Here is a 26072-nt window from a genome sequence, read left to right as displayed (position 1 = left end):
TTAGAATCCTAGCTCAAGATCCCATTGTTCTCGCCATCAGACTAAGCTTGGAGGTCACACTGTGTGTGTGTGTGTGTGTGTGGATGTGCATGTATGCATGGACAAAGAGGCCTTCACACTTGTTATACAGTGTGATCTGCTTTTCAGTTACTATTAGTCATTGAAATGGTAGCAATATTTGACAGTAATAATTCAAATATGAGTCTTCATTTACCAGTAAATTTGTTGTTGGGTTTTGTGTTACCTTCTTTGTATCGATATTCATGAGTAAGGATATATGAGTGTATTTCTTTTCAGTCTTTCAATGTCATACTTATTTCCCTCCTAAAAGATTAGTAGACTCTTAATGTATATTTAGGATTTGTGATTTCCTATAGACCTCCACTATGGCATACCCTCCATTTTCATAGAACAATAAGTTTTCTTTCTTAGAAAATAAGTCAGTCTGTCTTTGATGAGAAGACCTACACACAGACTTTTTTATTTTAAAAATATGTTCTTGTAAAACTGGGATGTGTTTACAAATAAAGTAGGCTTGAAAAAAACAGATAAACTATACCTCAGTTGTTGGTGTTCAGTTGCTAAGTCATGTCTGACTCTTTGTGACCCCACAGACTGCAGCCCACAAGGCTATTCTATCCTTCATCATCTCCTGGAGTTTGCTCATGTTCATGTTCCTTGAGTAGGTGATGCTATCTAACCATCTCGTCCTCTGCCACCCACTTCTCCTTTTGTCTTCAATCTTTCTCAGTCTTCTCCAGTGAGTCGGCTCTTCACATCAGATGGCCAAAGTATTGTAGCTCCAAAATATGCTGAGTCAAATCTCCCTTTGGATTTACAGGGGGGGAAACCCATCCCCACAGGGGTCATATTCCACCAATATTTCGTACCTTCTGAAGCCCAAGTTCTGACATTAGTATCTTCACCCATCATGTTGCCACAACAAAGGCCCATCTCTGTCCTCTTTCTTTTGGGTAAGAGTACTCAATTATAACCTGCCATCGCGTTAAGGGTTTTAAACCTGCAGGTGGTGACTATGTGTCTTATGATCCTTCTGGCCACCTGGATTAATTAAAATATTTCCACCTCCTCTGCAATTGCTTGGCTCCTGCTGGTTCTTGCTTTGCCGTTCCTCTTACCACAGGTTCCAGAGTTCTGGGCTCAGTCAGAGTGTGGCCTTCAGGTGCTGTCTTCTGCTCTGCTTGGTATGAGTAAATAAGGTTGGTGGCACGGTCCTATGCGTGCTGTGTGCTCAGTCCAACTCTTTGCAACGTTATGGACTGTAGCCCGCCAGGCTTCTCTGTCCATGAGCTTTCCCAGCAAGAATACTGGAGTGGGTTGCCGCTTCCTACTCCAAGGAATCGTCTCAACCCAGGGATTATACCTGTGTCTCTTGCATCTCCTGCACTGGCAGGCGGATTCTGTAACACTAGCACCACCCGCCTGGGAAGCCCAACATGGTCCTATTTACTTGCAATGTTATCATGTGTCTCTTTCCCCCAAACTGCATTAGCCCATGTTTAAACGATTGCTGGTGGTCTCTGCCTTCATCTCAGCTCAACGAAGTGAAAAAATTTCCAGGACCCCTAGTCGTCATTGAGTGAGATTGCTCAAAAGACCCCAGCTCGATTCCTATTAGGGAGAAAAAGATCCGTCCTTCCTTATCTTTCTCTTCTATCTGTTTTCTTGCAGACTGAAAACCATCAGGATAGAAGCACCAACAATTTCTCCTAAGAATATTGTTGTTCAGTCTCTAAGTTGTGCCCAACTCTTTGTGACCCCATGAATTGTAGCCCACCAGGCTCCTCTGTCCATGGGATTTCCCAGGCAAGAATACTGGAGTGGGTTGCTATTTCCTCCTCCAGGGGATCTTCCCGACCCAGGGATCGAACCCTCGTCTCCTGCAGCTCCTGCATTGCAGGTGGATTCTTTACTGCTGAACCAACAATATTTCTTAGGTATATTATTTTCATTTTGAAATTGTTTGGTTCTTCAGTCTTTGGTGGAAAACTGAAAACCTAAACTATCAGAGGCGGTGCGTGTGGATTATCTGCTGATGTTTTCAGTGCAAGCAGGGTTGTGTGGCCGATGAAGAAAAATTTTAAGGTTGTACAGACAGAGAGCAATCATTGGGGGAATTAAAGTAAAATGTATGTATTTGCCCTCCCTCAGAAAATAATAGCAAGAGAACCTGAATCCAGCCCAGAGCTGGCAGTAGATTCTACAGCTGTTGTTCTTGTCTTCCCTGGGAAGTTTTCTCATTCTCCATCTCCTGGGTGTGTCTCTAGGACGCAGGTCGGGGAGTGTATGTTCCTCTTAAAACTGACTAGTTTGTCCTTGGTGTTGATAATGGGAATCTTGCCACAAGATATGATCCTTTTCCTCTGGCATCTCTGAGCTTACATTATCAATGTCCTAACCCATGGCAAATTCTGGACTGCCTACAACAGGAGAGAAGTTTCTCCATTCCATAGGAGAGAAGGTTCTCCATTCAAGGAGAACCAGAGGAAAGAGAGGCAGAGAGAGAGACTGCCAGCACTGAGTCCCTGGCCCCAGGGTCCGGGTTCCTAAAGCCCCGCCTTCATTTTATGATTCATCTCCAGGTCCTTCCAGCTTTGTGAGTCACTAAGTTCTCTCCTGGCTTAAGCTGGTTTGCAGTGGGTTTCTGTCACTTGCAACTCAAAGAGTGCTGACTACCACAGTTCTTCTAATTTAGCAGGGGACCAGAGGGCTCCCCAGGTGATGCTAGTGGTAAAGAATCTGCCTGCCAATGCAGGAGACACAAGGGATGCAGCTCCATCCCTGAGTCAGGAAGATCCCCTGGAGGAGGAAATGGCAACCCACTCCAGTATTCTTGCCTGGGAAATCCCATGGACAGAGCAGCCTGGTGGGCTATGGTCCATGGGTTTGCAAAAGAGGTGGACATGACTTAGCAACTAAACAGAACAACTCCTTTAATATAACCTTTGCTTCTTTCTTAGGCAGAAGCTTGGCATGTTCTCCATGCTTTGCTATGTTTGCAGCCTAACTCTCTAGAAAAGATCTCGGAAGACTCCAGCCCCTTCCAATCTCTCTCCTCTAACTTCTTTGCTCTGTGATGCAGGATGGCTAGCCCCTCTCAGTGGAACTCTTATCTTCCTCTACTTTCCTGTTTCTGCCCAAAGCTAGGAAGCTCTCGCCTCTCAAAAGGACTAGAAGGAAACCCTCTGGTCTCTCCCCGCTGGCTCTTTCCCCAGAGAGAAGGAAGACTGTGTCTGAGTGGAGATTTAGCTGAAGCCCAAGATCCACTAGTCCAAGCTCTTGGCTGGACAGAGTCACTGGTGGCATCTAGCTGTCCTTACTCAGCCATCTCCTAAGGGCCTGCTCACTGGCCCGTGGGTTCAGCAGACATTCCACATGGTAAACTCTCTACATGGGGGACATAATTCATGGGAGAGGGAGCAGGGAGCCCAATCAGTCTTGGGTCCAAGCCGCATTCTCCTATCCAGTCTCACCCTTCGCTGAAACTGAGATCTGCACCCTTCTCTGATTCCTGTGCATTTCCCAAGTAGCTCAGAGCTTCTGAAGGAGACAGATGAGATTAATGGCTTCCCTCAAGATCCTACTCTCCATAGTAACGACTCCTCTATTTTCTAATTTTAGCCCATAAATTTGTGCTTCATTATATCAATGTTTCATGCTGAAGTAGATGGATGGATGGATGGAGAAAGAAACTGATGGATTATTAGGTACAAGTTGATACTGTCTAGATCACTAATTATATCATGTATCTTTGTCATAAAGCAAGTAGATGGTAAATCCCTCAGGCCTGGGGCTTGGGTTTATGCTTGCTTTGTAAATCCACTCCTAGGCTCCACATTTTTGTACAGAGTAGCCACTCATTAATATTTGTCTCTGATAACAATATTTTATAGAAATTCACAATTTAATAAAAGGGCAAACACATATATCATTTCAAAGCTCATAATGGCCATATGAGGTAGAGATTATGGTGATTTTTTAATTAAAGAAACATTTTCACAGCAGTCAAGGGAGATGCCCAAAGCCACAGCTTAGTAGACACCTAGCTCAGATTCTCTGATTTGGGTCCATGTCTTCTCTGTTCATCACCTATAGCTCTACAGTTCTATAGCTTTATAGGATGATCTTATATCCTCTTATTCTGTTTGCCTTTAGCAGTGTCAAAATGTTACACATTTCAAATTACACAAGTTTCTGAAGGAGGTGATCCTTGCTACATTTCAGGAGAGCATGAGCAATATAATTCAACGTGAAGGAAGGAAATAAAAACAAACAAGGGAAAATAAGACAGGTCTTTCTTAATACACAAGAATTTAAGGAATAAGTACATCTGGATTGTGTGTGGGGGTGTGAGTTGCTAAGTTGTGTCTGACTCTTTGCAACACCATGGACTGTAGCCAGCCTGGCTCCTCTGTCTGTGGAATTCTTCAGGCCAGAATACTGGAGTGGGTTGCCATTTCCTTCTCCAAGGAAGCTTTCTGACCCAGGGATTGAACCCAGGTCTCTTGCATTGCAGGCAGATTCTCTAATGTCTGAGCCACCTGGGAAGCCCAAGTACATATGGATATATCTTAGGAAAACAAGGAAACAACAACAGAGGCTCCAAGACACAGAAACAAAATATCTGTCAGCTAAAAAATTAAGAAAAACAAAATCCTTGAGGAACAGAAAGATTGTAAAAAAGCATAAATTGCATCATTAAACTCATATAAATACAAAACTAAAGCTAAAGAATGTTGGAAATTGTGGTCCTGGACAAGATGTATAAGTTGTAAGTTTTGATAATAATATTGTAATGATAATACAGCAAACAAAAACCATGATATGATGTTTAAGGGACATGGATTGAAAGCTTAGAAGTGATTTCATAGTAAAAAGTCATTTTATGTTGACCCAAATTGGAAACATTAAAAAAGCAATTATTCTGATCTCTAGTGTCACTATGTGTTCATAGATTTATCTGAATTTTTAGTAAGAATGTATCTGATATTAAAGAAATATGTAACCAAAGCCTAGCAATTCTTTTAATTTTAATATAGCTTCTTTCCCCCAGAATATATTTATTTGATACTTTTTAAAAAAGATAGTTAATAAATGTAATCATTTATTGTTGGGGGTGGGGGGAAATGAAGGCAAGCAACTGCCTATTCAACACCAGCCGGTCAGACCTCACTGAGCCTGTTCTAAGTACTTTGATGTATTATCTCAACCATCTGCACAACAATCCTAGTAAGCCGATGCCATTTTGCAAAGGAAGAAACACCAGCAGAGAGAGGAGAAGGGGGTCAAGTGAGCCAAGCAAGAGGCAGGGCCAGGACTCAAGCCAGGCAGTGTGGTAAAAGAGCTGGGAAAAATACCATAGAAAGGATTTGTGAGAATAGAAAATCTCCAGTGATATAATACAGAGACAGTGGGGGAAATAACCCTGCAGTATATGTGAGATGACAGAGAGAAAAGAGGAAATATTGGGGCAGCTAACCTGGACATGGGAATAAAGACACTGACCCAAGCCTTCCTACCTGGGAAGCTTGTTGCTGATGTAAGAAAGGGTTTAAGAAAGGATTCGGTGTGGGCAGGAGACTCAGTCTTATATAACAAGTTTGCTGTTTCCTTTTTATGTGCAAGACAGTGAATTAGTTAAGAAAAGTCAGAATAGGATGTTGCAAATTCATTAATCCTTTCAAAAAGCAAAGCACTTTCAAGTAAATTCATGTATTAAAAATGGGAGGGGGAGGTTTACCTTTTTATACAGTGTTTCCAGTTCTGGCTTAATGTCCTGCGCCTCTGTAAACATGGGTGGTCGCGAAGGAACCGGCTTGATGGGATTTGGCAGTGCCAGGATCCTCCCGTCATCTCCAAACCATCTCCTCCCCTGGGATCAAGCAGAAGGACAGAAAATAGTTTACAAAAATAAACAGCGCTTGTGGGGAAACTCTCTGTCACCATGTATTATTTCATGCACCTTCCCCTGTCCTGTAGATCTTTTATTTTTTTAAAAATTATTTATTTTAAATTAAAGATAGTTGCTTTACAATAGTGTTTTGGTTTCCGCCACACATCAACATGAATTTGCCATAGGTATACATGTGTCCCCTCCCTCTTGAACCTCTCTCCCACCTCCTACTCCCTAGACATTTTAAAGTCCCGATTTCTATTAGAAATTGAGTCTTCACTAAGCCAGACACAGAAAGACCAATATCATATGATATTGCTTATATGTGGAATCTAAAAAAAAAGGTGAAAATGAACTTATTACAAAACAGAAATATATAGTCGTGGCTGTAGAAAATAAACTTATGGTTTCCAGGGGATACACACTACTATATATAAAATAAATAACTAACAGGGCTACTATATAGCATGGGCTTCCCTCATAGCTCAGCTGGTGAAGAAAGTGAAAGTGAAGTCCCTCAGTCGTGTCTGACTCTTTTCAACCCCGTGGACTGTAGGCCACCAGGGTCCTCCATCCATGGTATTTCCCAGGCAAGAATACTGGAGTGGGTTGCCATTTCCTTCTCCAGGTGATCTTCCCGACCCAGGGATTGAACCCGGGTCTCCCGCATTGCAGGCAGACGCTTTAACCTCTGAGCCACCAGCTGGTGAAGAATCTGTCTGCAATGCAGGAGACCCGGGTTCAATTCCTGGGTCGGGAAGATCCCCTGGAGAAGGAAATGGCAACCCACTCCAATATTCTTGCCTGGAGAATCCCATGGACAGAGGAGCCAGGTGGGCTACAGTCCATGGGGTCACAAGAGTTGGACATGCCTTAGTGACTAAACCACCACCACCATATAGCATAGGCAACGCTACTCAGTACTCTGCAATGGCCTATACGGGAAAAGAATTAAAAAAAAAAAAAGTAGAGTGCCTATATGTATATCCACCTGCAACTAACACAATTGTAAATCAATTGTATTCCAATAAAAATTTAAAATTTGAGTCTTCACTAATGCCCCCCAGAATTAAGATATAGTTTTCAGCCCCCTCCTGATAAGTTTAAGAAAAAGCTAAAGGAGTGCTTGGGCTTCCCTTGTGGCTCAGCTGGTAAAGAATCTGCCTGCAATGCGGGAGACCTGTGTTCAATCCCTGGGTTGGGAAGATCCCCTGGAGAAGGGAAAGGCTACCTACTCCAGTATTCTGGCCTGGAGAATTTCACAGACTACAGTCCATGGGTCACAAAGAGTCAGACACAACTGAGTGACTTTCACTTTCACTTTCAAAGGAGTGCTTAAAAAAACGTATTTCCTATTAAACAATTTTTTAAATTTTATTTTTAAGTTTTTTGGCTGCACTGGTATCTCTGTTGCTATGCAGGGGCTCTCTCTAGTTGGGGTGAGCAGGGGCTACTCTCTAGCTGCAGTGCTGGGCCTTCTAATTGTGGCAGCTTCCTTGTTGCAGAGCACAGAGTCTAGGCACACAGACTCAGTAGCAGTGGCTCCCAGGCTCTAGAGCGTGGGCTCAGTAGTTGTGGTGTGCTGGCTTCGTTGCCCCGTGGCATGTGGGATCTTCGTGGACCAGGGATTGAATCTGTGTCCCTGCATTTGTGGCGGATTCTTAACCACTGGACCACCAGGGAAATGATATTCGTGAAAATTTCAAGACAGACAGCCATGGACAAAAACAGTTTAGAACATTCTATCTTGGGACAATTAAAAATTTCTGTGAATTGGGAAAAGTTTTGCCAATATGTGATTTAGTAGGAAGAGCCTAAACCCAGCTTTGGAAAGGTAGGATTGAGCGGAGAGGGGTGATGTTTGAGGGTCACTGAAGGTATTGAGGACAAATTAAAAAACAATAATAACAAAACAGCGACAGGATGAACCAGTCTGCAGACACCCTCAGGAGGAAATGAGCCCCACCCCGCAGTGATGGCCCGTCAGGATAAAGACCCTCTGTGAATCCCTCCTTGTCTACACTAGAGAACAGGGCTGAGAGCTCACCGGTTCCTGGGTCAGGAGCCTGTTCTCCATGATGTTCTGGTTGGTTCGCGGCACCTCCAGTCTTGCCCCGATGTAAAGGCCTTCATCTTCCAGGTACCTGGGCTGCACATTCTCAGGAAGCTTTTTATACGTAGGCACTAGACAGTTCATAAACAAACACAAGCCACATCAGTGCCAACCTAAACATTTCAAACTGCAGTTTGGTGAATTAAAGACACCACCAGAGATTTTACTTTGGTTCTTGGAAAGTGCAAATGCCCCAAACTGATGTCTAGAAGCAGGACCAAGGGGAAGGTGAACGTGTTTTCCTGCAGCACCATGTTGGAGAATCATGAAATAATTCGATACCTAACATGGCCCGCGAGGAGTATGGTACCCAGATCAGAGGGGAGGCTGCTGGACTCATCAGTGGCGTGAACCTGGCCCAGCCTCTTCTCTGAATTCTGTCCTCTCATACATAAGGGATGAAAATATCTGTCTTTCTGGGCTCCTGGGAGAATTAAATGGGGTGAAGGATGAGGAAGTGCTCTGTAAATTACAAAGTTTGCTGGAGTCCATGTGACTTCATTTACTTCCTCACTCTTTGATGTGTTCATAGAACAGATCTTTGCGGACAGTCTGCGGGGTCTGTGGGAGTGACAGACAGCAACAGCCCGCCAACGACTGTTGGAGGATAATTGCTTTATAATATTGTGTTGGCTTTTGCCACACATAACATGAATCAGTTATAGGCATACATACGTCCCCTTGCTCCTGAAACTTCCCTCCACCTCTCACCCCATCTCACTCCTCTAGGTTGTGACAGAGCACCAGATTTGAGCTCCTGTGTCATACAGCAAATTCCCACTGGCTATCTATTTTTACCAACCTAGACAGCATATTAAAAAGCAGAGACATTACTTTGCCAACAAAGGTCCGTCTTAATCAAAGCTATGGTTTTTCCAGTAGACATGTATGGATGTGAGAGTCAGACTATAAAGAAAGTTGAGTGCCGAAGAATTGATGCTTTTAAACTGTGGTGTTGGAGAAGACTCTTGAGAGTCCCTAGTACTGCAAGGAGATCCAACCAATCCAACCAATTTCCTAAAGGAAATCAGTCCTGAATATTCATTTAAGGAATGATGCTATGTGTACACCTGTGTCGGATTCATGTTGATGTATGGCAAAACCAATACAATATTGTAAAGTAATTAGTCTCCAATTAAAATAAGTAAATTTATATTAAAAAAAAAAGGGATGATGCTGAAGCTGAAACTCCAATACTTTGGCCACCTGATGTGAAGAACTGACTCGTTGGAAAAGACCCTGATGCTGGGAAAGGTTGAAGGCAGGAGGAGAAGGTGACGACAGAGCAAGAGATGGTTGGATGGCATCACCGACTCAATGGACGTGAGTTTGAGTAAGCTCCGGGAGTTGGGGATGGACAGGGAGGCCTGGTGTGCTGCAGTCCATGGTGTCGCAAAGAGTCAGACATGACTGAGAGACTCACCTGAACTGAAGTGATCTATTTTACATGTGGTGATGTGTATATTTCTACGCTACTCTCTCAAAGTGATGTAGACATAGAGAACAGACTTGCGGACACAGTGGGAGAAGGAATGAGTAGGATGATTTGAACCTGTTTCTTGACTATTAAGTCAGAGTAGAAATTGGGTTCAGTTGTGGAAATTGGGCATTTTTATACACCTGGAGAAGGAAATGTCTACCCACTCCACTATTCTTGCCTAGGAAACCCCATGAACAGAGGAGCCAGGCGGGTTATTGTCCGTGGGGTCACAAAGAGTCAGACATGACTGAGCGACTAACACTTTCACTTTAACTTTATACACCAGCTCTATTTCGTCTGAAGGAAAACGTGGATGCCAAAGCTGGGCAGAAAGATAAAGAGAGAAAGTACCTGTCCGTCTGCTGGGTACGAACAGGAGCTCTTTCTCTCTCTGCAGCCGAACGTGGACACTTTCATAATCGGCAGGTCTGACAGCCACAAAGTCTTCAGCTGCGTGATCTAAGCCCAGGAGAAGATCCTCAGCATCTCTGCCATCCAACCACTCTTCCTCATCCTGCATCACATTAAAGAGCAGGAACAATCCCACAAAGATAGTTAGTGACGGTGAATGTGTTAGTTGCTCAGTTGGCTGTGACTCTTTGTGACCCTATGGACTGTAGGCCACCACGCTCCTCTGTCCACGGAATTCTCCAGGCAAGAATACTGGAGTGGGTTGCCATGCTCTCCTCCAGGGCATCTTCCCAACCCAGGGATCGAACCCAGGTCTCTCGCATTGCAGGCAGATTTTTTACCATCTGAGCCACGAGGGAAGCAAGCTCCGGGAGTTGGTGATGGACAGGGAAGCCTGGCGTGCTGCACGCCATGGGGTCCCAAAGACTCGGACACGACTGAGCAACTGAACTGACTGAGCCAGCAGGGAAGTGCCAAAGACAATTAATGTACTTGGAAAAGCAATCCATGATATTAAATGCACCGAACAACATATCCTAAGATAAAGTCACCTTTTCCTTTTATCTTGTTCTGAAAGAAAGCATAAAATGACATGGACTATCCTATTTAATACGCTTTGTTTTTTCACTATTCCACATACTTGGAAAATGCCAAAATCAGAAGGGTCAGAAGAGATGTGCTAAGCAAGGCAAGTGCAATCTCAATGAGTGTGTCCTCCTTTGCAGGTGTCTATTCTTTGACAATGACTTAAAGAACTTGGGTTCATGAGTTATGCATAATCTAACCTTCCGCCTTGGCATTAACCCCATGGGAAAGGCGCCAAGTGTGCAGTCCACACCCTGCTCAGACTGCCTGGGCTTGACTCCCAGCTTCACCTTGTAGTGCCTGAGTGACTGTGAGGAATTTACCTATCCTTCAGATCCCTGGTTTTCTTATTTGCAAGATGGGGATATTAATAGATCTTATTTCCTTGGGTTTGTGAGAATAAAAATTGAATGATGCATGTAAAAATTCTAAGCACAGAACCTGTAATCACAAATGCCAGCTGAAGTATTTTAACGTAGTTTGAATATTTTCCAAACTTTTCTGCCTTTTCTTTCTCTTCTTTCTCCTTTTTTCCTTCTTTTCTTTCTCTGTCTTGTTCTTCTTTTTAAACCTGACATCCATGTATGAGCAGCACCCTTTAAAATGCTATGGAGACTGCCAGGTAGCTGAAGACAATGGCTGTAGCCTAATCACCTAATATTTCCTCGCTAAATACACGAAACGATAAGAAGAGTGAAGTAAATCTGCACAGTAACCAAGCTCTCAGCAAGAGCTGAAGGCAGAGAGTGTCAGAAACTTCAAAAGGTGAAGAGAGAAAATATCCTGTGGTATCAGTCTGCGATCCTGCTCCAGCTCTACTTTGAGCAAAGACAGGCTGAGAAAACTTCAGAGAAGACAGCAGAGCAAAGCCAGGACCTGCAGTTGGTCCACCAGAAAGACTGCATCCGCAGTGAGTGTGAAAATACTCACACAAAGTTTGTCTTTTTCATTTCAGATAACTGGCTTATTTCACTTAGCATAATGTCTTTAAGGTTCAGCCATGTTTAGCATATATTAGAATTTCCTTCTTTCATGCTGAATAATATTCTCTTGAATATTGATGAATAAAATACCACATTTTATTCATCCATTCTTCTCTTGATGGGCAGTTAGATTGCTTTCACTTTTGGCTACTGTAAATAATGCTTCTAGCAACATGAGTTTATAGCGATCTGAGTGCCTGCTTTTAATTCTTTGGGGTATATACCCAGGATTGGGGTTGCTGGATCATATGGTAGTTCTATGTTTAAATTTTTGAAGAGCAAAAGTTTCTGAATTTTTCACAGCAGCTACACCACCTTGCAACACCGTGAGTGATGCACAAGTTTCTCTGCATCCTTGCCAACACTTGTCTGCCCTCCCTTCCTTCTTTCCTTCCTATCTATCTCCCATCTATTTTTAATAGTCATTCTGATGTGTGTAAGGTGGTATCTCATTGTGGTTTTGATTCGCATTTCCCTAATGATTAGTGCTGCTAAGCATCTTCTTATGTACTCTTTGGCCATTTGTGTATCTTCCTTGGAGAGATGGCTATTCAAGTCTTCCCATTTTTCATGGTGTGTTTTCTCTGGTCTCACATATCCCACCCACAATTTCAGAATCTGAGTTGTAGCTTGGGTGTGGAATGGGGCACAAAAAACTTCACCTGTAAGGCTGAGAGGAGAGAGCACTAGGTTGCATTTGCCTTGGAGAGGCAGACACTTCTGTACGTGAAAAGAATACTAATCCTTGTGTGGAGTCTAGCAAGAAAAATCTGCAAACTGTATTGCTCCACTTTTTTTCCCACAAGAGAGAAAGGTGAATACACTTAAGCAAGGCCCCCAACCCCCAAATTATAGGGTGAAATTGAGGGCTACAGAAAGTAATGTGAACCTAGTATTCGCAGCACTTTTAGGACGTGCATTTGATATTGTCCGAGAGGTCTCTGCGACTATCCTCAGTTCTTTTCATTCTTTTTACTTTATTCTGCTCTTCAGAAGTTACTTCCACCATTTTATCTTCCAGCTCATTGATTTGTTCTTCTGCTTCAGATATTCTGCTATTGATTCCTTCTAGAGTTATTTTTAACTTCAGTAATGGTGCTGTTTCTCTCTGAATGTTTATTCTTTAATTCTTCTAGGTCTTGCTTAATCAATTCATGCATTTTCTCCATTTTGTTTTCAAGGCTTTTGATCATCTTTACTATCATCATTCTGAGTTATTTTCCAGGTAGTTTGCCTATTTCCTCTTTATTCATTTGGACTTCTGGGTTTCTAGTTTGTTCCTTCATCTGTGTAGGATTCCTCTGCCTTTTCATTATTTTTTTTTTAACTTATTGTGTTTGAGGTCTCCTTTTCCCAGGCTTAAAGGTTGAATTCTTTCTTCCTTTTGATTTCTGCCCTCCTAAGGTTGGTCCAGTGGTCTGTGTGAGCTTATAGGGTGAGATTTGTTCTGAATTTTTGTTTGTTTGTTTATTTGTTTGTTTTCCCTCTGATGGGAGAGGCTGAGTGAGGTGGCAATCCTCTTGCTGGTGGTTGGGCTTGTATTTTTTGTTTAGTCTGCTGTTTAGATGAGGTGTCCTCTACAGGGTGCTGCGGGTGGTTGGGTGATGCCGGGTCTTGTATTCAGGTGGTTTTCTTTGTGTGAGTTCTCACTATTTGATACTCCCTGGGGTTAGTTCTCTGGTAGTCTAGGGTCTTGGAGTCCATGTTCCCACTCCAAAGGCTCAGGGCTTGATCTCTTCTAGCTGTTTGTTTTTAAACCCACTCTCTCTTCTTTTCCAGTTAAGTTCATTCTAGGGCTTCCCTGGTGGCTCAGAGGTTAAAGCGTCTGCCTCCAATGCAGGAGACCCGGGTTTGATCCCTGGGTTGGGAAGATCCCCTGGAGAAGGAAATGGCAATCCACTCCAGTATTCTTGCCTGGAGAATCCCATGGACGGAGAAGCCTAGTAGGTTACAGTCCATGGGGTCGCAAAGAGTCGGACACAACTGAGCAACTTCACCTTCACCTAGGCTCTTTAAAATCTATGATCATTCTTCTTTTCTCCATGATCTCCTGTATCTAGACCTGGTGCCAAAAAGTAAGGTTTCTCATCCCAGGGAAGACCTATTAGATTGGAAACTTGGAAAAATGGCCAGCCATCTATTTTAACAAACCCTCTAAAAGAGCCCTGTTTATCCTGCATCTGCATCATCTGAAGAGCTCAGGATGTGGATGAGCTGTTCTACATGGTGGTGGCATGTTTGCTCCTAGCCACTTTCTTCCTAGTTAGGACATCATCATCATCACCATCATTACCACCGTCATCATCTCACCACCACCACCACCACGACCACCACCATCACCACCACCACCACCACCATCACCACTGTCATCATCATCACCACCATCACAACCATCACCACCACCATCACCATCATCACCATCACCACCGTCATCATCTCACCACCACCACCACCATCACCATCACCATCATCACCACTGTCATCATCATCTCACCACCACCACCACCACCACAACCACCATCACCACTACCACCATCACCACCACCATCATCACTGCCATCATCAACACCACCACCACCACCATCACCATCACCACTACCACCATCACCACCATCATCACCACCATCATCACCACCATCATCACCATCACCACCATCACCACTGTCATCATCTCATCACCACCACCATCACCACCATCACCATCACCATCACCATCATCATCACCACTGTCATCATCATCTCACCACCATCACAACCATCACCACCACCATCACCATCATCACCATCACCACTGTCATCATCACCATCACCACCACCACCACCACCACCACCACCATCACCACCACCATCATCATTACCACTGTCATCATCATCTCACCACCACCACCACCACCACCACCACCACCATCACCACTCCCACCATCACCACCACCATCACCACCATCATCACCACCACCACCATCACCATTACCACCATCATCATCATCTCACCACCACCACCACCACCACCATCACCATCATCACTACCACCATCACTACCACGATCATCACCATTGTCATCATCATCTCACCACCACCACCACCACCATCACCACCACCACCACCACCACATCACAACCATCACCACCACCATCACTGCCATCATCACCACCACCACCATCACCATTACCACTGTCATCATCATCTCACCACCACCACCATCACCATCACCACCACCACCACCACCACCACCACCACCATCACAACCATCACCACCATCATCACCACCATCATCACCATCACCACCATCACCATCACCACTGTCATCATCATCTCACCACCACCATCACCATTACCACCGTCATCATCATCTCACCACCACCACCACCATCACCTCCATCACCACCACCATCACAACCATCACCACCACCATCACCACTCCCACCATCACCACCACCATCACCACCATCATCACCACCACCACCATCACCATTACCACCATCATCATCATCTCACCACCACCACCACCACCATCACCACTCCCACCATCACCACCACCATCATCACTGCCATCATCACCACCACCACCATCACCACCACCATCACAACCATTACCACTACCATCACCACCATCATCACCATCACCATCACCACCGTCATCATCATCTCACCACCACCTCCATCACCACCACCATCACAACCATCACCATCACCACCACCATCACTGTCACCACCATCATCATCACCACCATCACTGCCATCATCACCACCACCATCACCATCATCATCACCACCATCATCATCTCACCACCACCACCATCACCACCACCATCACAACCATCACCATCACCACCACCATCACTGTCACCACCATCATCATCACCACCATCACTGCCATCATCACCACCACCATCACCATCATCATCACCACCATCATCATCTCACCACCACCACCATCACCACCATCACCATCACCACCACCATCACCATCATCACTGCCATCATCATATCACCACCATCACCACCACCACCACCACCACCACCACCACCATCACTACCACCATCACAACCATCACCACTACCATCACCACCATCATCACCATCACCACCATCACCACCATCACCACTGTCATCATCATCTCACCACCACCATCACCACCACCATCACCACCATCACCACCACCATCACCGTCACCACCATCATCACCACCACCATCACCACCATCACCACCACCATCACCGTCACTACCATCATCACCACCACCATCACTGTCACCACCATCACCACCACCATCACCACCACCATCACCACTACCATCACCACCAACGTGATCATCACCATCACCATTAGCATCTCCCCTCTCCTCGTTACTATTCTTATACCAGATACTGTTTTGCTTACTCCTTCCTGTACAGCTGGCTCTTCTTCCTCTCCTTCCTTTTCCTCTCGGTTAGCTCCATGTCTATTTTTGACTTTTGGTTTTTCCTCTGATTCCTCTGGTTCGGGATCAAAGTTGAAAGTAAAGAAGTTATACGCTTCCTCAGCAGAAGGGAAGCCAGGTGGAACCTACAGAGAGGAAGCAAGCAATAGAATTTCAGATTATCTGTGCTGAGATAAGCTCTGCACAGCTCACTGACAGCTGGCTGGATGCTAAGAGCATTCTGGGCTTCCTAAACACATTACCTGTTGATGGTAATGAACTTTAACAGATACGACAGGCCTCCTTAGTTAAGTAACTTTAATGAGTTACTTTTAAAAGAATATAAATCAGCAATTATTTACCTTCCTACAAACACAAAAACATATTATTTATAGCAGTTAAAAGCTTTAGAAAAGATGATTAAAATGCCAAAAAGTGATTTATAGGCCAGTGCTGAGATACTTTTAATTATGAGCAATACAGGGTTTGTTAAACTTTGAAAAAATACCATTTCTGGTTTGTTTTAATTCTTGAATTAGTATCTCCCTTTTTCCCATAATAAAAGCTGGTAACAACTTCACAGCTGAACAAATCAGCTTATCAAGAACATTCCTGTCCTTCCAGGCATTTTTCTTTCCCCACAATAGGCAGCTTTCTAATCTCTCCATAAGATTCTAGCGTTTAAAAGTAGGAATCATTCCTCGTATTTTTTCTTGCATATTTCATGAAGTAGGAGTCAGCTTATATGTACAGTTGTCTCTCATTGACAATTTTCAAAAACAGAAACAAATCAATAAGAGACATGATTTAAAGCCTACATAATTTAAAGGTAGCATGATTTTAAAAGACAGGATTTCTCACCAGGGGTTTAGACTTGATTTTTCGTACAGAATCGTGGAACTTTACTCTTGAATGACCTTGGGAGTCATGTTCTTGTTGAGTCCTTTGTACCTCTCTATCCAGCTATACAAATGGAAAAAAATAACAGATACATCATTTAAAGCAAGAAACTGAGGATTTTTTATAAAACAAGCATTAGCCCTCAAAAGGCTTTATCTTCGGACCATTGATGCATCTCACCGTTTCTAGGGAATGAAGTGTTTACTAATATGTTTGAATGGTAAAGTGGCTGATTGTTTTCTTCCTCAGCTCTGTCTCTCTCATGACTAAATGAATACAAAATGTTACAGTCAATAAACCCCCAAATGGAAATGCTATTTCACCCTAACAATCAATAGATTCTCCAGCTCACAGAGGATCATCTCCAAACAGTCTATGACGAAGAGCATCAACCATGTCTGATGGTAAATAAGTCCAACTGGGTAAGGGTTGCCCCAGGCCCTGGCGCTTCCACTTTTGTGTGCATCTCATAATGGCTGAGTGGGTCTCCTCAGGCGTTTATCCAGAGACATTCTGTGATGAACGCTAGAAATACTTGGAACAGCAAGCTAAGGTGCTATGAAATTCCACGTAAGTGCAGCTGAATGTCCAGCAATGGGAAGAATAAAAATGCGGGCATCAGTTGGGTGCAGTCTATCATGATATCAAGAGAATACATACAATTCCAATTTTGTAATGTTCTATGCTTTCCCTCCATTTTCTCGTTTTGCAGTAGTAGGTTAAATAGATAACTGTGCGTGTGTGTTAAGTTGCTTCAGTCGTGTTTGACTCTCTACGTATTGAAGCCTGCCAGGCTCTTCTGTCCATGGGGTTCTCCAGGCAAAAATACTGGAGTGGGTTGCCATGCCCTCCTCCAGGGGATCGTCCCAACCCAGAGATCGAACCCAGGTCTCCTGAATTGCAGGTGGATTCTTTACCATCTGAGCCACCAGGGAAGCCCATGTATCCTGGAGTGGGTAGCTTATTCCTTCTCCAGGGGATTGTCCTGACCTAGGAATCAAAGTGGGGTCTCCTGCATTGCAGGCAGATTCTTTACCAGCTGAGCTATCAGGGAAGCCCAAATGGTTAACTAATAGCATTCAATTATACAAAAGTTGAAGCAGTGCTAATGAATAAATTTCACAGTGCAATGCAGAGTTAATATTTGTCTTGGTAAATTCCAGAATTTTAAGTGGCTCTTTTGAAGACAAGGAAAGAAGCAGATGGGTATTATGTAATGTAAGGATAAACACGTTTAAAAATTGGTGGCGGTGGTTTAGTCACTAAGTCATGTCCAATTCTTTCATGCCTACATGGACCATAGCCCACCAGACTCCTCTGTCCATGGGATTTCCCAGCAAGAATACTGGAATGCGTTCCCATTTCCTTCTCCAGGGGATCTTCTCGACTCAGGGATTGAACCCATATTTTCTGCTTGGTAGGCAGATTCTTTACCACTGAGCCACCAGGGAAAGGTCAGGAAGGCTTACTAAGGGTCTGCTAAGTTCAGTCTTTCTCGTAAAACAAGGCTAAACCTTTCTCTCCCACTGTTGAAGATGCCGTTCTGCTCCTGTGTGCCTCAGAATCCCTCACCTCCTAGAGCCCAAGATGGAGACTGGTACATTTGAAAACACATAAATAAGCCAAGGAGTCAATCGATCAGAGAGACGAGAAGCTTAGCTCTGTGTAGGCAAGCCTTAGGTTTTAGAGACAGCTAAAGACTGATAATAAAACAGAAGAAGACCAGGCGGAAAGTCTAACATTAGCCATTTAAAAAATAAAATAAGTAGGTAAAATTCCATTTGGCAAATATGTGTATGTGGAGATCAGTATTTTATTCTTTCTGTTTCTTTCCATCTCTTTCTGTATTTGCTTGACAGAAAGGACAGTAAGTTTGGACAATATAATTTTTTGGTATCTTTTAAAATTATAAGATTGACAGTTTTACTATGATTTGTATGGACTTGATCAAAATGGTGGTAATTTAATTTTTATCAAAATCTCAAAGTATTTAAATATAAATTATATTAGCATAAGAAAAGCCATTAAATATATTTAAAAGGATTGTGTGCAGAATTAAATTTTAAAGAACTATTATCTATAATATCTTCATGAAAGCTTAAAGTAATAATATTCAATTTCAAGTGAATGCCTATGATGATGTATGCTTGTGTCCAGCTAGGAATTCTTTCTCATCCTTGAATTTGTTGTAACCTCCAAGAAGGCTCTATGACCCTAGCTTGAGCTAGACAATCACAAGTCTCATTACTTTTAACAAAGCATATTTACAAAATATAGTAGTTCCTGCCCTGACCTCTCTTCTAACTACTAGTCAATAGTTTTAATTCCCTAAAGACAGCCTAATCTAGATGGTCTTGCAGATATCTCCGATTTTTATATATTCTCAGTATCAGGCATGATACTAATCAAGATACATGATTTGCAAGTAATCTCTCCCATTATGCGTGTTGTCTTTTCACTTTTTTCTTGGTTTCCTTTGAAATGGAAACGCGTTTAATTCTGATGAAGTCCAGTGTATTGATTTATTCTTTTGCCACTTGTGTTTTTGAGCCACAGATAAGAAACCATTGCCTTAGGCAAGAAACCACTGCCTAAGGCAAGACACTTCATATTTTACATAACCTGACTCCAAGGGAAGTGCCCTTTCTAAGGCTTTCTCAAGGCGCCCACCATGGATCTTCCAGCCTGCACTTCCACTGTCGGATCACCTGTCTGTCATCCCCACTGGGCTCCTTGAGAGTGGGCCGTCACAATCACTGCTGCGTGTTCAGAGTCCATTGGACACCCGGCAGGAAGGAGCCTCCAAGAGATGCTGGCAACAGGTAGAGTGTGTCAAGGGATCAGAACCTGGGGCACTTGGGACAATGAACCAGGTCCACAAAACAGAGACATTTTGGTCATGCCTACTGGAGACCAAGGAGTCAAATGTTCTGTGTTATTCCCACTTCTTTGTTGACATGTTCTTGGAGCTGTGTGTTTGGCTTTGTTCTCTGATTACAAATCTGCTGAGGATAAAGAGGAATGGAAACAAGAGTTTAGCACAGGTTTGTGCTGATGGATTTAGATTCCTGACCCAAGTATTCCCAAGCGGCTTCTTCTTTTTGCTCTGACCCTACAGCCTCTGACACTTGCTACTAACTATGGAGAGAAGGCTTCACATGAGCCAGGCACTGTGTGAAACCCTGTGACATGTATGCACTCCTTTAATCCTCAAAACAATATCAAGGATCAGGTTTTGGGTAGTATCCCTATTTTAAAGAGGTGAGGGGATTTCCCTGGTGGTCCAATGGTTATGAATCTGCTTTGCAACGCAGAGGATGCAGGTTCGTTCCTGGGTCAGGGAACTAAGATCCCACATGCTGTGGAGCAACTCAGCCTGCACGTCACTACTAGAGAGTCCACGTGCTGCAACAAAAGAAACTCCATGCTTCAAATAAGACCCAACGCAGCCAAAAAAAAAAAAAAAAAAGAGGTGGGAAGTGGGGAAGGGGGTTATATTTATCACTTGGAGAATGAAAAAGTTACACATCCAAGGTCATACAGCTAGTGAGTGAGATTGCCAGAATTTAGTGCTGGACAGCTGAGGTCCAGCACCTGGCCTTTTCATGTGCTCTTTGCCCTGTAGGACCAAAATTGTCTGCTTTTTATATTCTTCTTCTGGGCTAAGGTATGTACATGAATAACTGTGGTTGTGAGTGACATGTCATTGGAAAGCTGAGATCAGGTCTGCGGACAAGACAGGTGGTGTTTGCCTCACCTTCAGAGAATGGCTCTTAGGGGATATGCACTTTGCTAGACAAAAGGTCAAGTTCCTGCTCACAAAGAGAAATAAATAACTCTGTGAGCCAAAGGAGTATATTTTTACTTCTAAAACTACCAGCTTGATTTGGATATCGTATTCATGGCCTATTGGACAAGCGAGAACTATCATGATTGTGTGAAAGGATTATCCATCAAGAAGGTGCAGACAACGCCAGACATGGGAGACCACACCCTCCTGTTGCTTACTCACACATCTACCAAAAGAACCAAAGTATTTGTGTCATAATGATGAGATTTTAGGGACTTTCTCCTTTAAAACAATATTTTTTTTTTGATGTGAACTATTTTAAAGTCTTTATTGAATTTATTACAATATTGCTTCTGTTTTAATGTTTTGGGTTTTTTGGACCAAGAGGCGTGTGGGATATTAGTTTCCTGACCAGGGATCAAACTCTCACCCTCTGCACTGGAAGAGGAAGTTTTAACCACTTGCTCACCAGGAAAGTCTTGGTACTTTTTCTTTATTTTCTAATACTTTAGAACTATGGCTCTTACAATTATGGCTCTCATGGAAGAAAATCAATTGGAAATAAAGAAAAAGAAATGTGTCCTCTGTAGAACGGAGTAGCCAGTTGTCATGAGCCATTATAGGGGACTGACTGAGTGTTCTGAAAACCCATGAGCACAACTGCAACTTTCCTTGTAATCATGCAACCTCTGGCTTGTTGGCGATGAATACAGGTAAATGAAGATCTGTAACATCTCATCACAGAAGAATAAAAGGCATCATCTAAGAAATTAGTGACTGTGCTCCAGAAATATCCCTAATGCTTAGACTTTAAAAACAACCAAAACCATCGTCACCACACGCCACTGGGTTAGACTTGCAAACACTTCACTGGGCCACATGCCCTGTTGATCTTTCTGCTCCTTCTTCCACCCTGGATGTGTTGGTCCTTCAGCCACATCGCTGATATGTCTTTCTGTCTTTAACAGGCTTCCTCTTTGCCTCGTGGGCCTTTAGTTTCTCCAAGTGTAGGACCATCATCATTCACACTCTTAAAACTTCAAAACTCACCACAGTTCAAATACTTCTTAAATCTGTGTCTCCAGGCCGGGTCCCTTCCTCTCTGTGCATCTCAGGAGCACACTGAGGTGCCTCACCAGCATCTCAGATTCAAACAAGTCACCCCGGTGCATTCAAATCACCACCCGATCCAATTGTCAATTGCTCTCCGTGGCTTAGAAAAAAACATTCGGGCACCTTAGTGTAACACTCAAAATCCCCACGATTGGATTCTGTTCTTATCTCTTTCTCTGTTTCCCAGCAAGATCCATGGGTCCAGCACCGCTGACCCATGAGACACACTGGGAATGAGACAGAGCTAGAATCCAATACTGACTGGTCCACGTATGTGCTCTGTGACCTGGGGATGGCTTGGCAGGCCCTCTGAACCTCGTATGTCAAATGTGAATGAAAATCATGGTACCCACCTCATAGAGGTGTTGGGATAAGGGCATCTAATAACATGGGGAAAAGACCTGGCAAAATGCCCAACACCAAGTAGTATCTATAAATAGCAGCTATTATTATCAATGAGTTTTTAACAGCCCCTCTGTGCATAGCTCTGTTCTAGAACTTTTGCTGGAACATTTCTATTTGGCATCACTGTCTTTGGTCACAAAGTAGGGGTAGCCTATTTCTCACCTCCGTGCCAAACTCAGTCTCCGATTCTTTCTCGGTGGGACTTCGTAAGCGCCTGGGCCGAGGGGTGGGAATTTCCTGCAGCAGCGCACTTTCTGCTTTGGACTAAAAATTTGGAGAGAAAATTACTGCTACATAATGTCAGTGATGCTATGAAAACCTCAGTCACCATCTCGGGAGGAAATCAATCAGTAAAATAATGCATGCTATGCTTCTTTAAGAGGTAAAAACAATGGTTTAGAAAAAGGACATTACATTCTTCTTAAGTGTAATTTTCATCTGTGCTCATAGTTATGTGCTGCATTACACCTTTAGAGCATGAAAAACAAATTGAACAGTGTTCAAATCCACGCAGTTTTGAGCAAATGAATCAAGCTAGACAAGACTGGAAGCAAGGTAATTGGCGCCGAGCAAAATATCCCTGCGGTTTCTCTCACCCTTGCAGCCTGTAATTTCTCCCTCATGCGTTCTCTCATGGAAAATTCTGCAAAGCCTGTTCTGGAAGCTGAAGGGATTGGAGGCAAGCCTAAAACAATACAAGAAAATTACTTTAAAACAACATCTTTTTCTTCCAAAGGGAAGATTAGATTAAAAAATAACAAGAGAATGTCATTTTATTTTGCAAATTTAGAACTTCACATAAACCATCATGAGATAAAGCTGAACAACGCCCCCCCGCCCCCAACCCCGAGCCGTCTGACGTAATAAGGACGTGTCTTGGCTTCTTTAAGGTGGACAGTAACAACCTCGGTCCTACCAGGGCTGACACGTGGACTTAACTAAGAATCGAACAAACGGCACTTGATTTTTCATGGCAAAAGCACACCAGTTCAATTACCATTGGGAAGAAGCTGTCAAATTTATTGATTTGACAATAGGCTCCTTGGATGAATGAATGACTATTGATTGATTTTGGGGTTCAACTTTCAACAGCGGTGATAGCTTCGATCAGAGAAAGTTTTTCTACAGGCTCAAGCCATAGCCTTGGGCTATATCGAACAAACAACATTTATTTTGTACATAGTATTAAACCTGTACATAAACTCTTGGTGGCTCAGCAGTAAAGAATCCGTCTGCAATGCAGGAGCCACAGGAGACCTGGGTTCGATCCCTGGGTTGGGAAGATCCCCTGGAGCAGGGCATGGCAGCCCACTCCAGTATTCTTGCCTGGAGAATCCCCATAGACAGAGGAGACTGGCAGGCTACACACCGTGGGGTTGCCAAGAGTTGGACACGACTGACGTGACTTAGCACAAACCTATACATAAATATCATGAAGTGTCGTTTAGCCATTCTGTCCCAGGCTCTGTCATAATGTGTTAACTGACTGCATCTTCTCATCAACTTTATGCCATTCCTGCTAGGAGGGATCACTCACTAGGCATCTTGAAGATGAAGACCTTGGAGTAATTGGCATTGTGGGACTTCCCTGGTGGTTCAGTGGCTAAGACTCCTTGCTCTCAGTGCAGGCGACCTGGGTTTGATCCCTTTTCAGGGAACTGGATCCCACATGCTACAACTGAAAGGTCTCGTGTATTGCAACGAAGAGCCAACACAGCCAAATGAATAAATAAAAATCAATATTAAAAAAATCTTCAAAAAAGTGACTGGAATGATGATTGCGTACTCAGGAGGTACAGTGCTAGGAGTTGATCCTAAATGCTGCACACCATTATGGAAGGGGTAGGGATACAACAAAAGGCTTGGGGAACAGAATGTTACGATACTTAAAGGAGAGGGGGCTCTACTGGGAGGAAGCAGATGAAAAGATTGCAGAAGGAGCTTGAGGTCAAGTCACGGGGAGCCTCTGATGTCACGTGAAAGAAACGGGAATATATTTTCTATGTGGTGGGGATGCCTTGAAGGACAGGGAGAGCAGAGGAGGAGAAGCAGCATTTTCTGGAGCTGCTCCTAGGGCTGCAGTCACAGGATGGTTGGGGTGGAGACGGAGAGACCCCAGCTGGTATAATAAAGAGGGAGCCAGCGGGCATGGTTGCAAAGAGGCCACAAGAAGATGACTCGGTGGTTCCTAGTGACGATGGGCAGTGAAAGTTGCTCAGCTGTGTCCGGCTCTTTGCGACCCCGTGGACTACAGAGTCCATGGAACTCTCCAGGCCAGGATACTGGAGTGGGTAGCCTTTCCCTTCTCCAGGAGATCTTCCCAACCCAGGGATCGAACCCAGGTCTCCCACATTGCTGACAGATTCTTTACCAGCTGAGCCACGAGGGAAGCCCGAGGCAAGCACTAATTCCCCCAGCAGCAGCACCTTCTGGGCACTTGGTGGACCGGCAAATGTTCAGGCCTGACCCCAGACAGACCCACTGAATCAGAACCTGTAGGTGGAGCCACGATCTGGGTAATTTTTAAGACAGACTCAAGTCGGAGGACCCCCAGTTTAGAGAAGGCAAAGATGTCTGAGGTTTCGGCTGGGGTAAGTATGGATTTGGGGCTCCTGAGAGAGAAAAAGTGGAGGCATGCCAGCCTGAGGGGTACTGGTGAGGAGGGGGATTGGTTCACTCCTGTAAATCAGAGCTGGGACAAGTCTGAGATGCTGGCAGGGTATGGGAGCGTGTACTGGGCCCGCATGCTGAGCTCCAGGAAGGGGTCCAGTGCCTGAGATGGAGACCGAGGAAGTGTTTCTACCCTGGTGATGCTGACATTTAGGAAAAACCTTTCCTGAGCGAGAGAGTAGGGAGAGAGGAGTTTTCTGACCCTGTAGCCTTCTGCCCTGTTAAAGGAAGAAGGCTAACAAGTGAACGAAAAAGGGACAAGGCAAGATGCTTTATTAGCAGGTGGAAGGAACAGTGGGGACAGAGGACGCTGCACTGGGCAGAGCCCACCGTGCTGACCCGTCGCCTCTGCTTGTGAAGAAGAGAGAGCTATTTCTGTAGCTTGGTTACTCAGTGCCGAGGCCAAGTGTCCTTCCTTTTATGTGACAGAAGGATGTAAAATCCTACTTTATCAGGTGCCAACCACCTGCCTGAGGCTCCTCCATGCCTGGTGGAAGGCCTGAAACAATCACCTTAAAAGATCACAGCCTTACATGTGTGGGCTGAGGTTCAAGTTCTTTACAAGAATCTCCTTCTGTACCCTGAGCAGGCCTTTGGCGTTTGTTTGTTTTTTAAGCCAACTTTAAAAATCAAGTCATTGCTTCCCATTTTAAAGGCCATCTACCCATGGTGGATCACATCCCCATGCCAGAGTCCTATGACTTTTCCTGCGTCACATTCGTCACATTTTGAATTTATGGATTTGTGTGGTTATTGCCCTGATACTTTCTTCCTCCCCCAGGCTCTGTGGTCTCCAGCCACAGAGGGTGGGCACAGGTTAAGTGTCATTAAGTGTGTGTGGACCACCTAGGCGGATAAAGAAGGATTTCTAGACTGGACCTCTGCTCTCTGGCTGATCACCCCCCTCCTTCTGCCCCCAGAAAGAAGCAATGTCTTTGAACATGAAAAAAAAAAAGAAACCTCTTGTTTATTTACCATCCCCCTCTTATTTTTAAAAGAGACCTAGTTTTTCAATTCAGTTCAGTTCAGTCGTTCAGTTGTGTCTGACTCTTTGTGACCCCATGAATCGCAGCACACCAGGCCTCCTTGTCCATCACCAACTCCCGGAGTTCACTCAAACTCACGTCCATCGAGTCAGTGATGCCATCCAGCCATCTCATCCTCTGTCGTCCCCTTTTCCTCCTGCCCCCAATCCCTCCCAGCATCAGAGTCTTTTCCAATGAGTCAACTCTTTGCATGAGGTGGCCAAAGTACTGGAGTTTCAGCTTTAGCATCATTCCTTCCAAAGAACACCCAGGGCTGATCTAG

At 44.1% G+C, this 26072-nt stretch overlaps 1 protein-coding gene across 1 annotated transcript in view; it reads right to left on the bottom strand.

Annotated features, from left to right (window-relative positions):
* CC2D2A (coiled-coil and C2 domain containing 2A) overlaps positions 1 to 26072 on the bottom strand; it is a 122414-nt gene that overhangs the window by 73465 nt on the left and 22877 nt on the right. The window contains exons 4-10 of the mRNA XM_052642041.1: positions 22691 to 22779; positions 22257 to 22358; positions 16748 to 16849; positions 15868 to 16032; positions 9859 to 10021; positions 7962 to 8098; positions 5762 to 5893 (exon numbers count right to left, since the gene is read on the bottom strand). Of these exons, the coding sequence (XP_052498001.1) occupies positions 5762 to 5893; positions 7962 to 8098; positions 9859 to 10021; positions 15868 to 16032; positions 16748 to 16849; positions 22257 to 22358; positions 22691 to 22779 (890 nt within the window). The remainder of the gene's footprint in view (positions 1 to 5761; positions 5894 to 7961; positions 8099 to 9858; positions 10022 to 15867; positions 16033 to 16747; positions 16850 to 22256; positions 22359 to 22690; positions 22780 to 26072) is intronic.

The sequence above is a fragment of the Budorcas taxicolor genome, chromosome 6 (assembly GCF_023091745.1).
Source record: "Budorcas taxicolor isolate Tak-1 chromosome 6, Takin1.1, whole genome shotgun sequence".
Classification (NCBI taxonomy): Eukaryota; Metazoa; Chordata; class Mammalia; order Artiodactyla; family Bovidae; genus Budorcas; species Budorcas taxicolor.
This window is presented reverse-complemented; position numbering and strand designations above follow the sequence as displayed.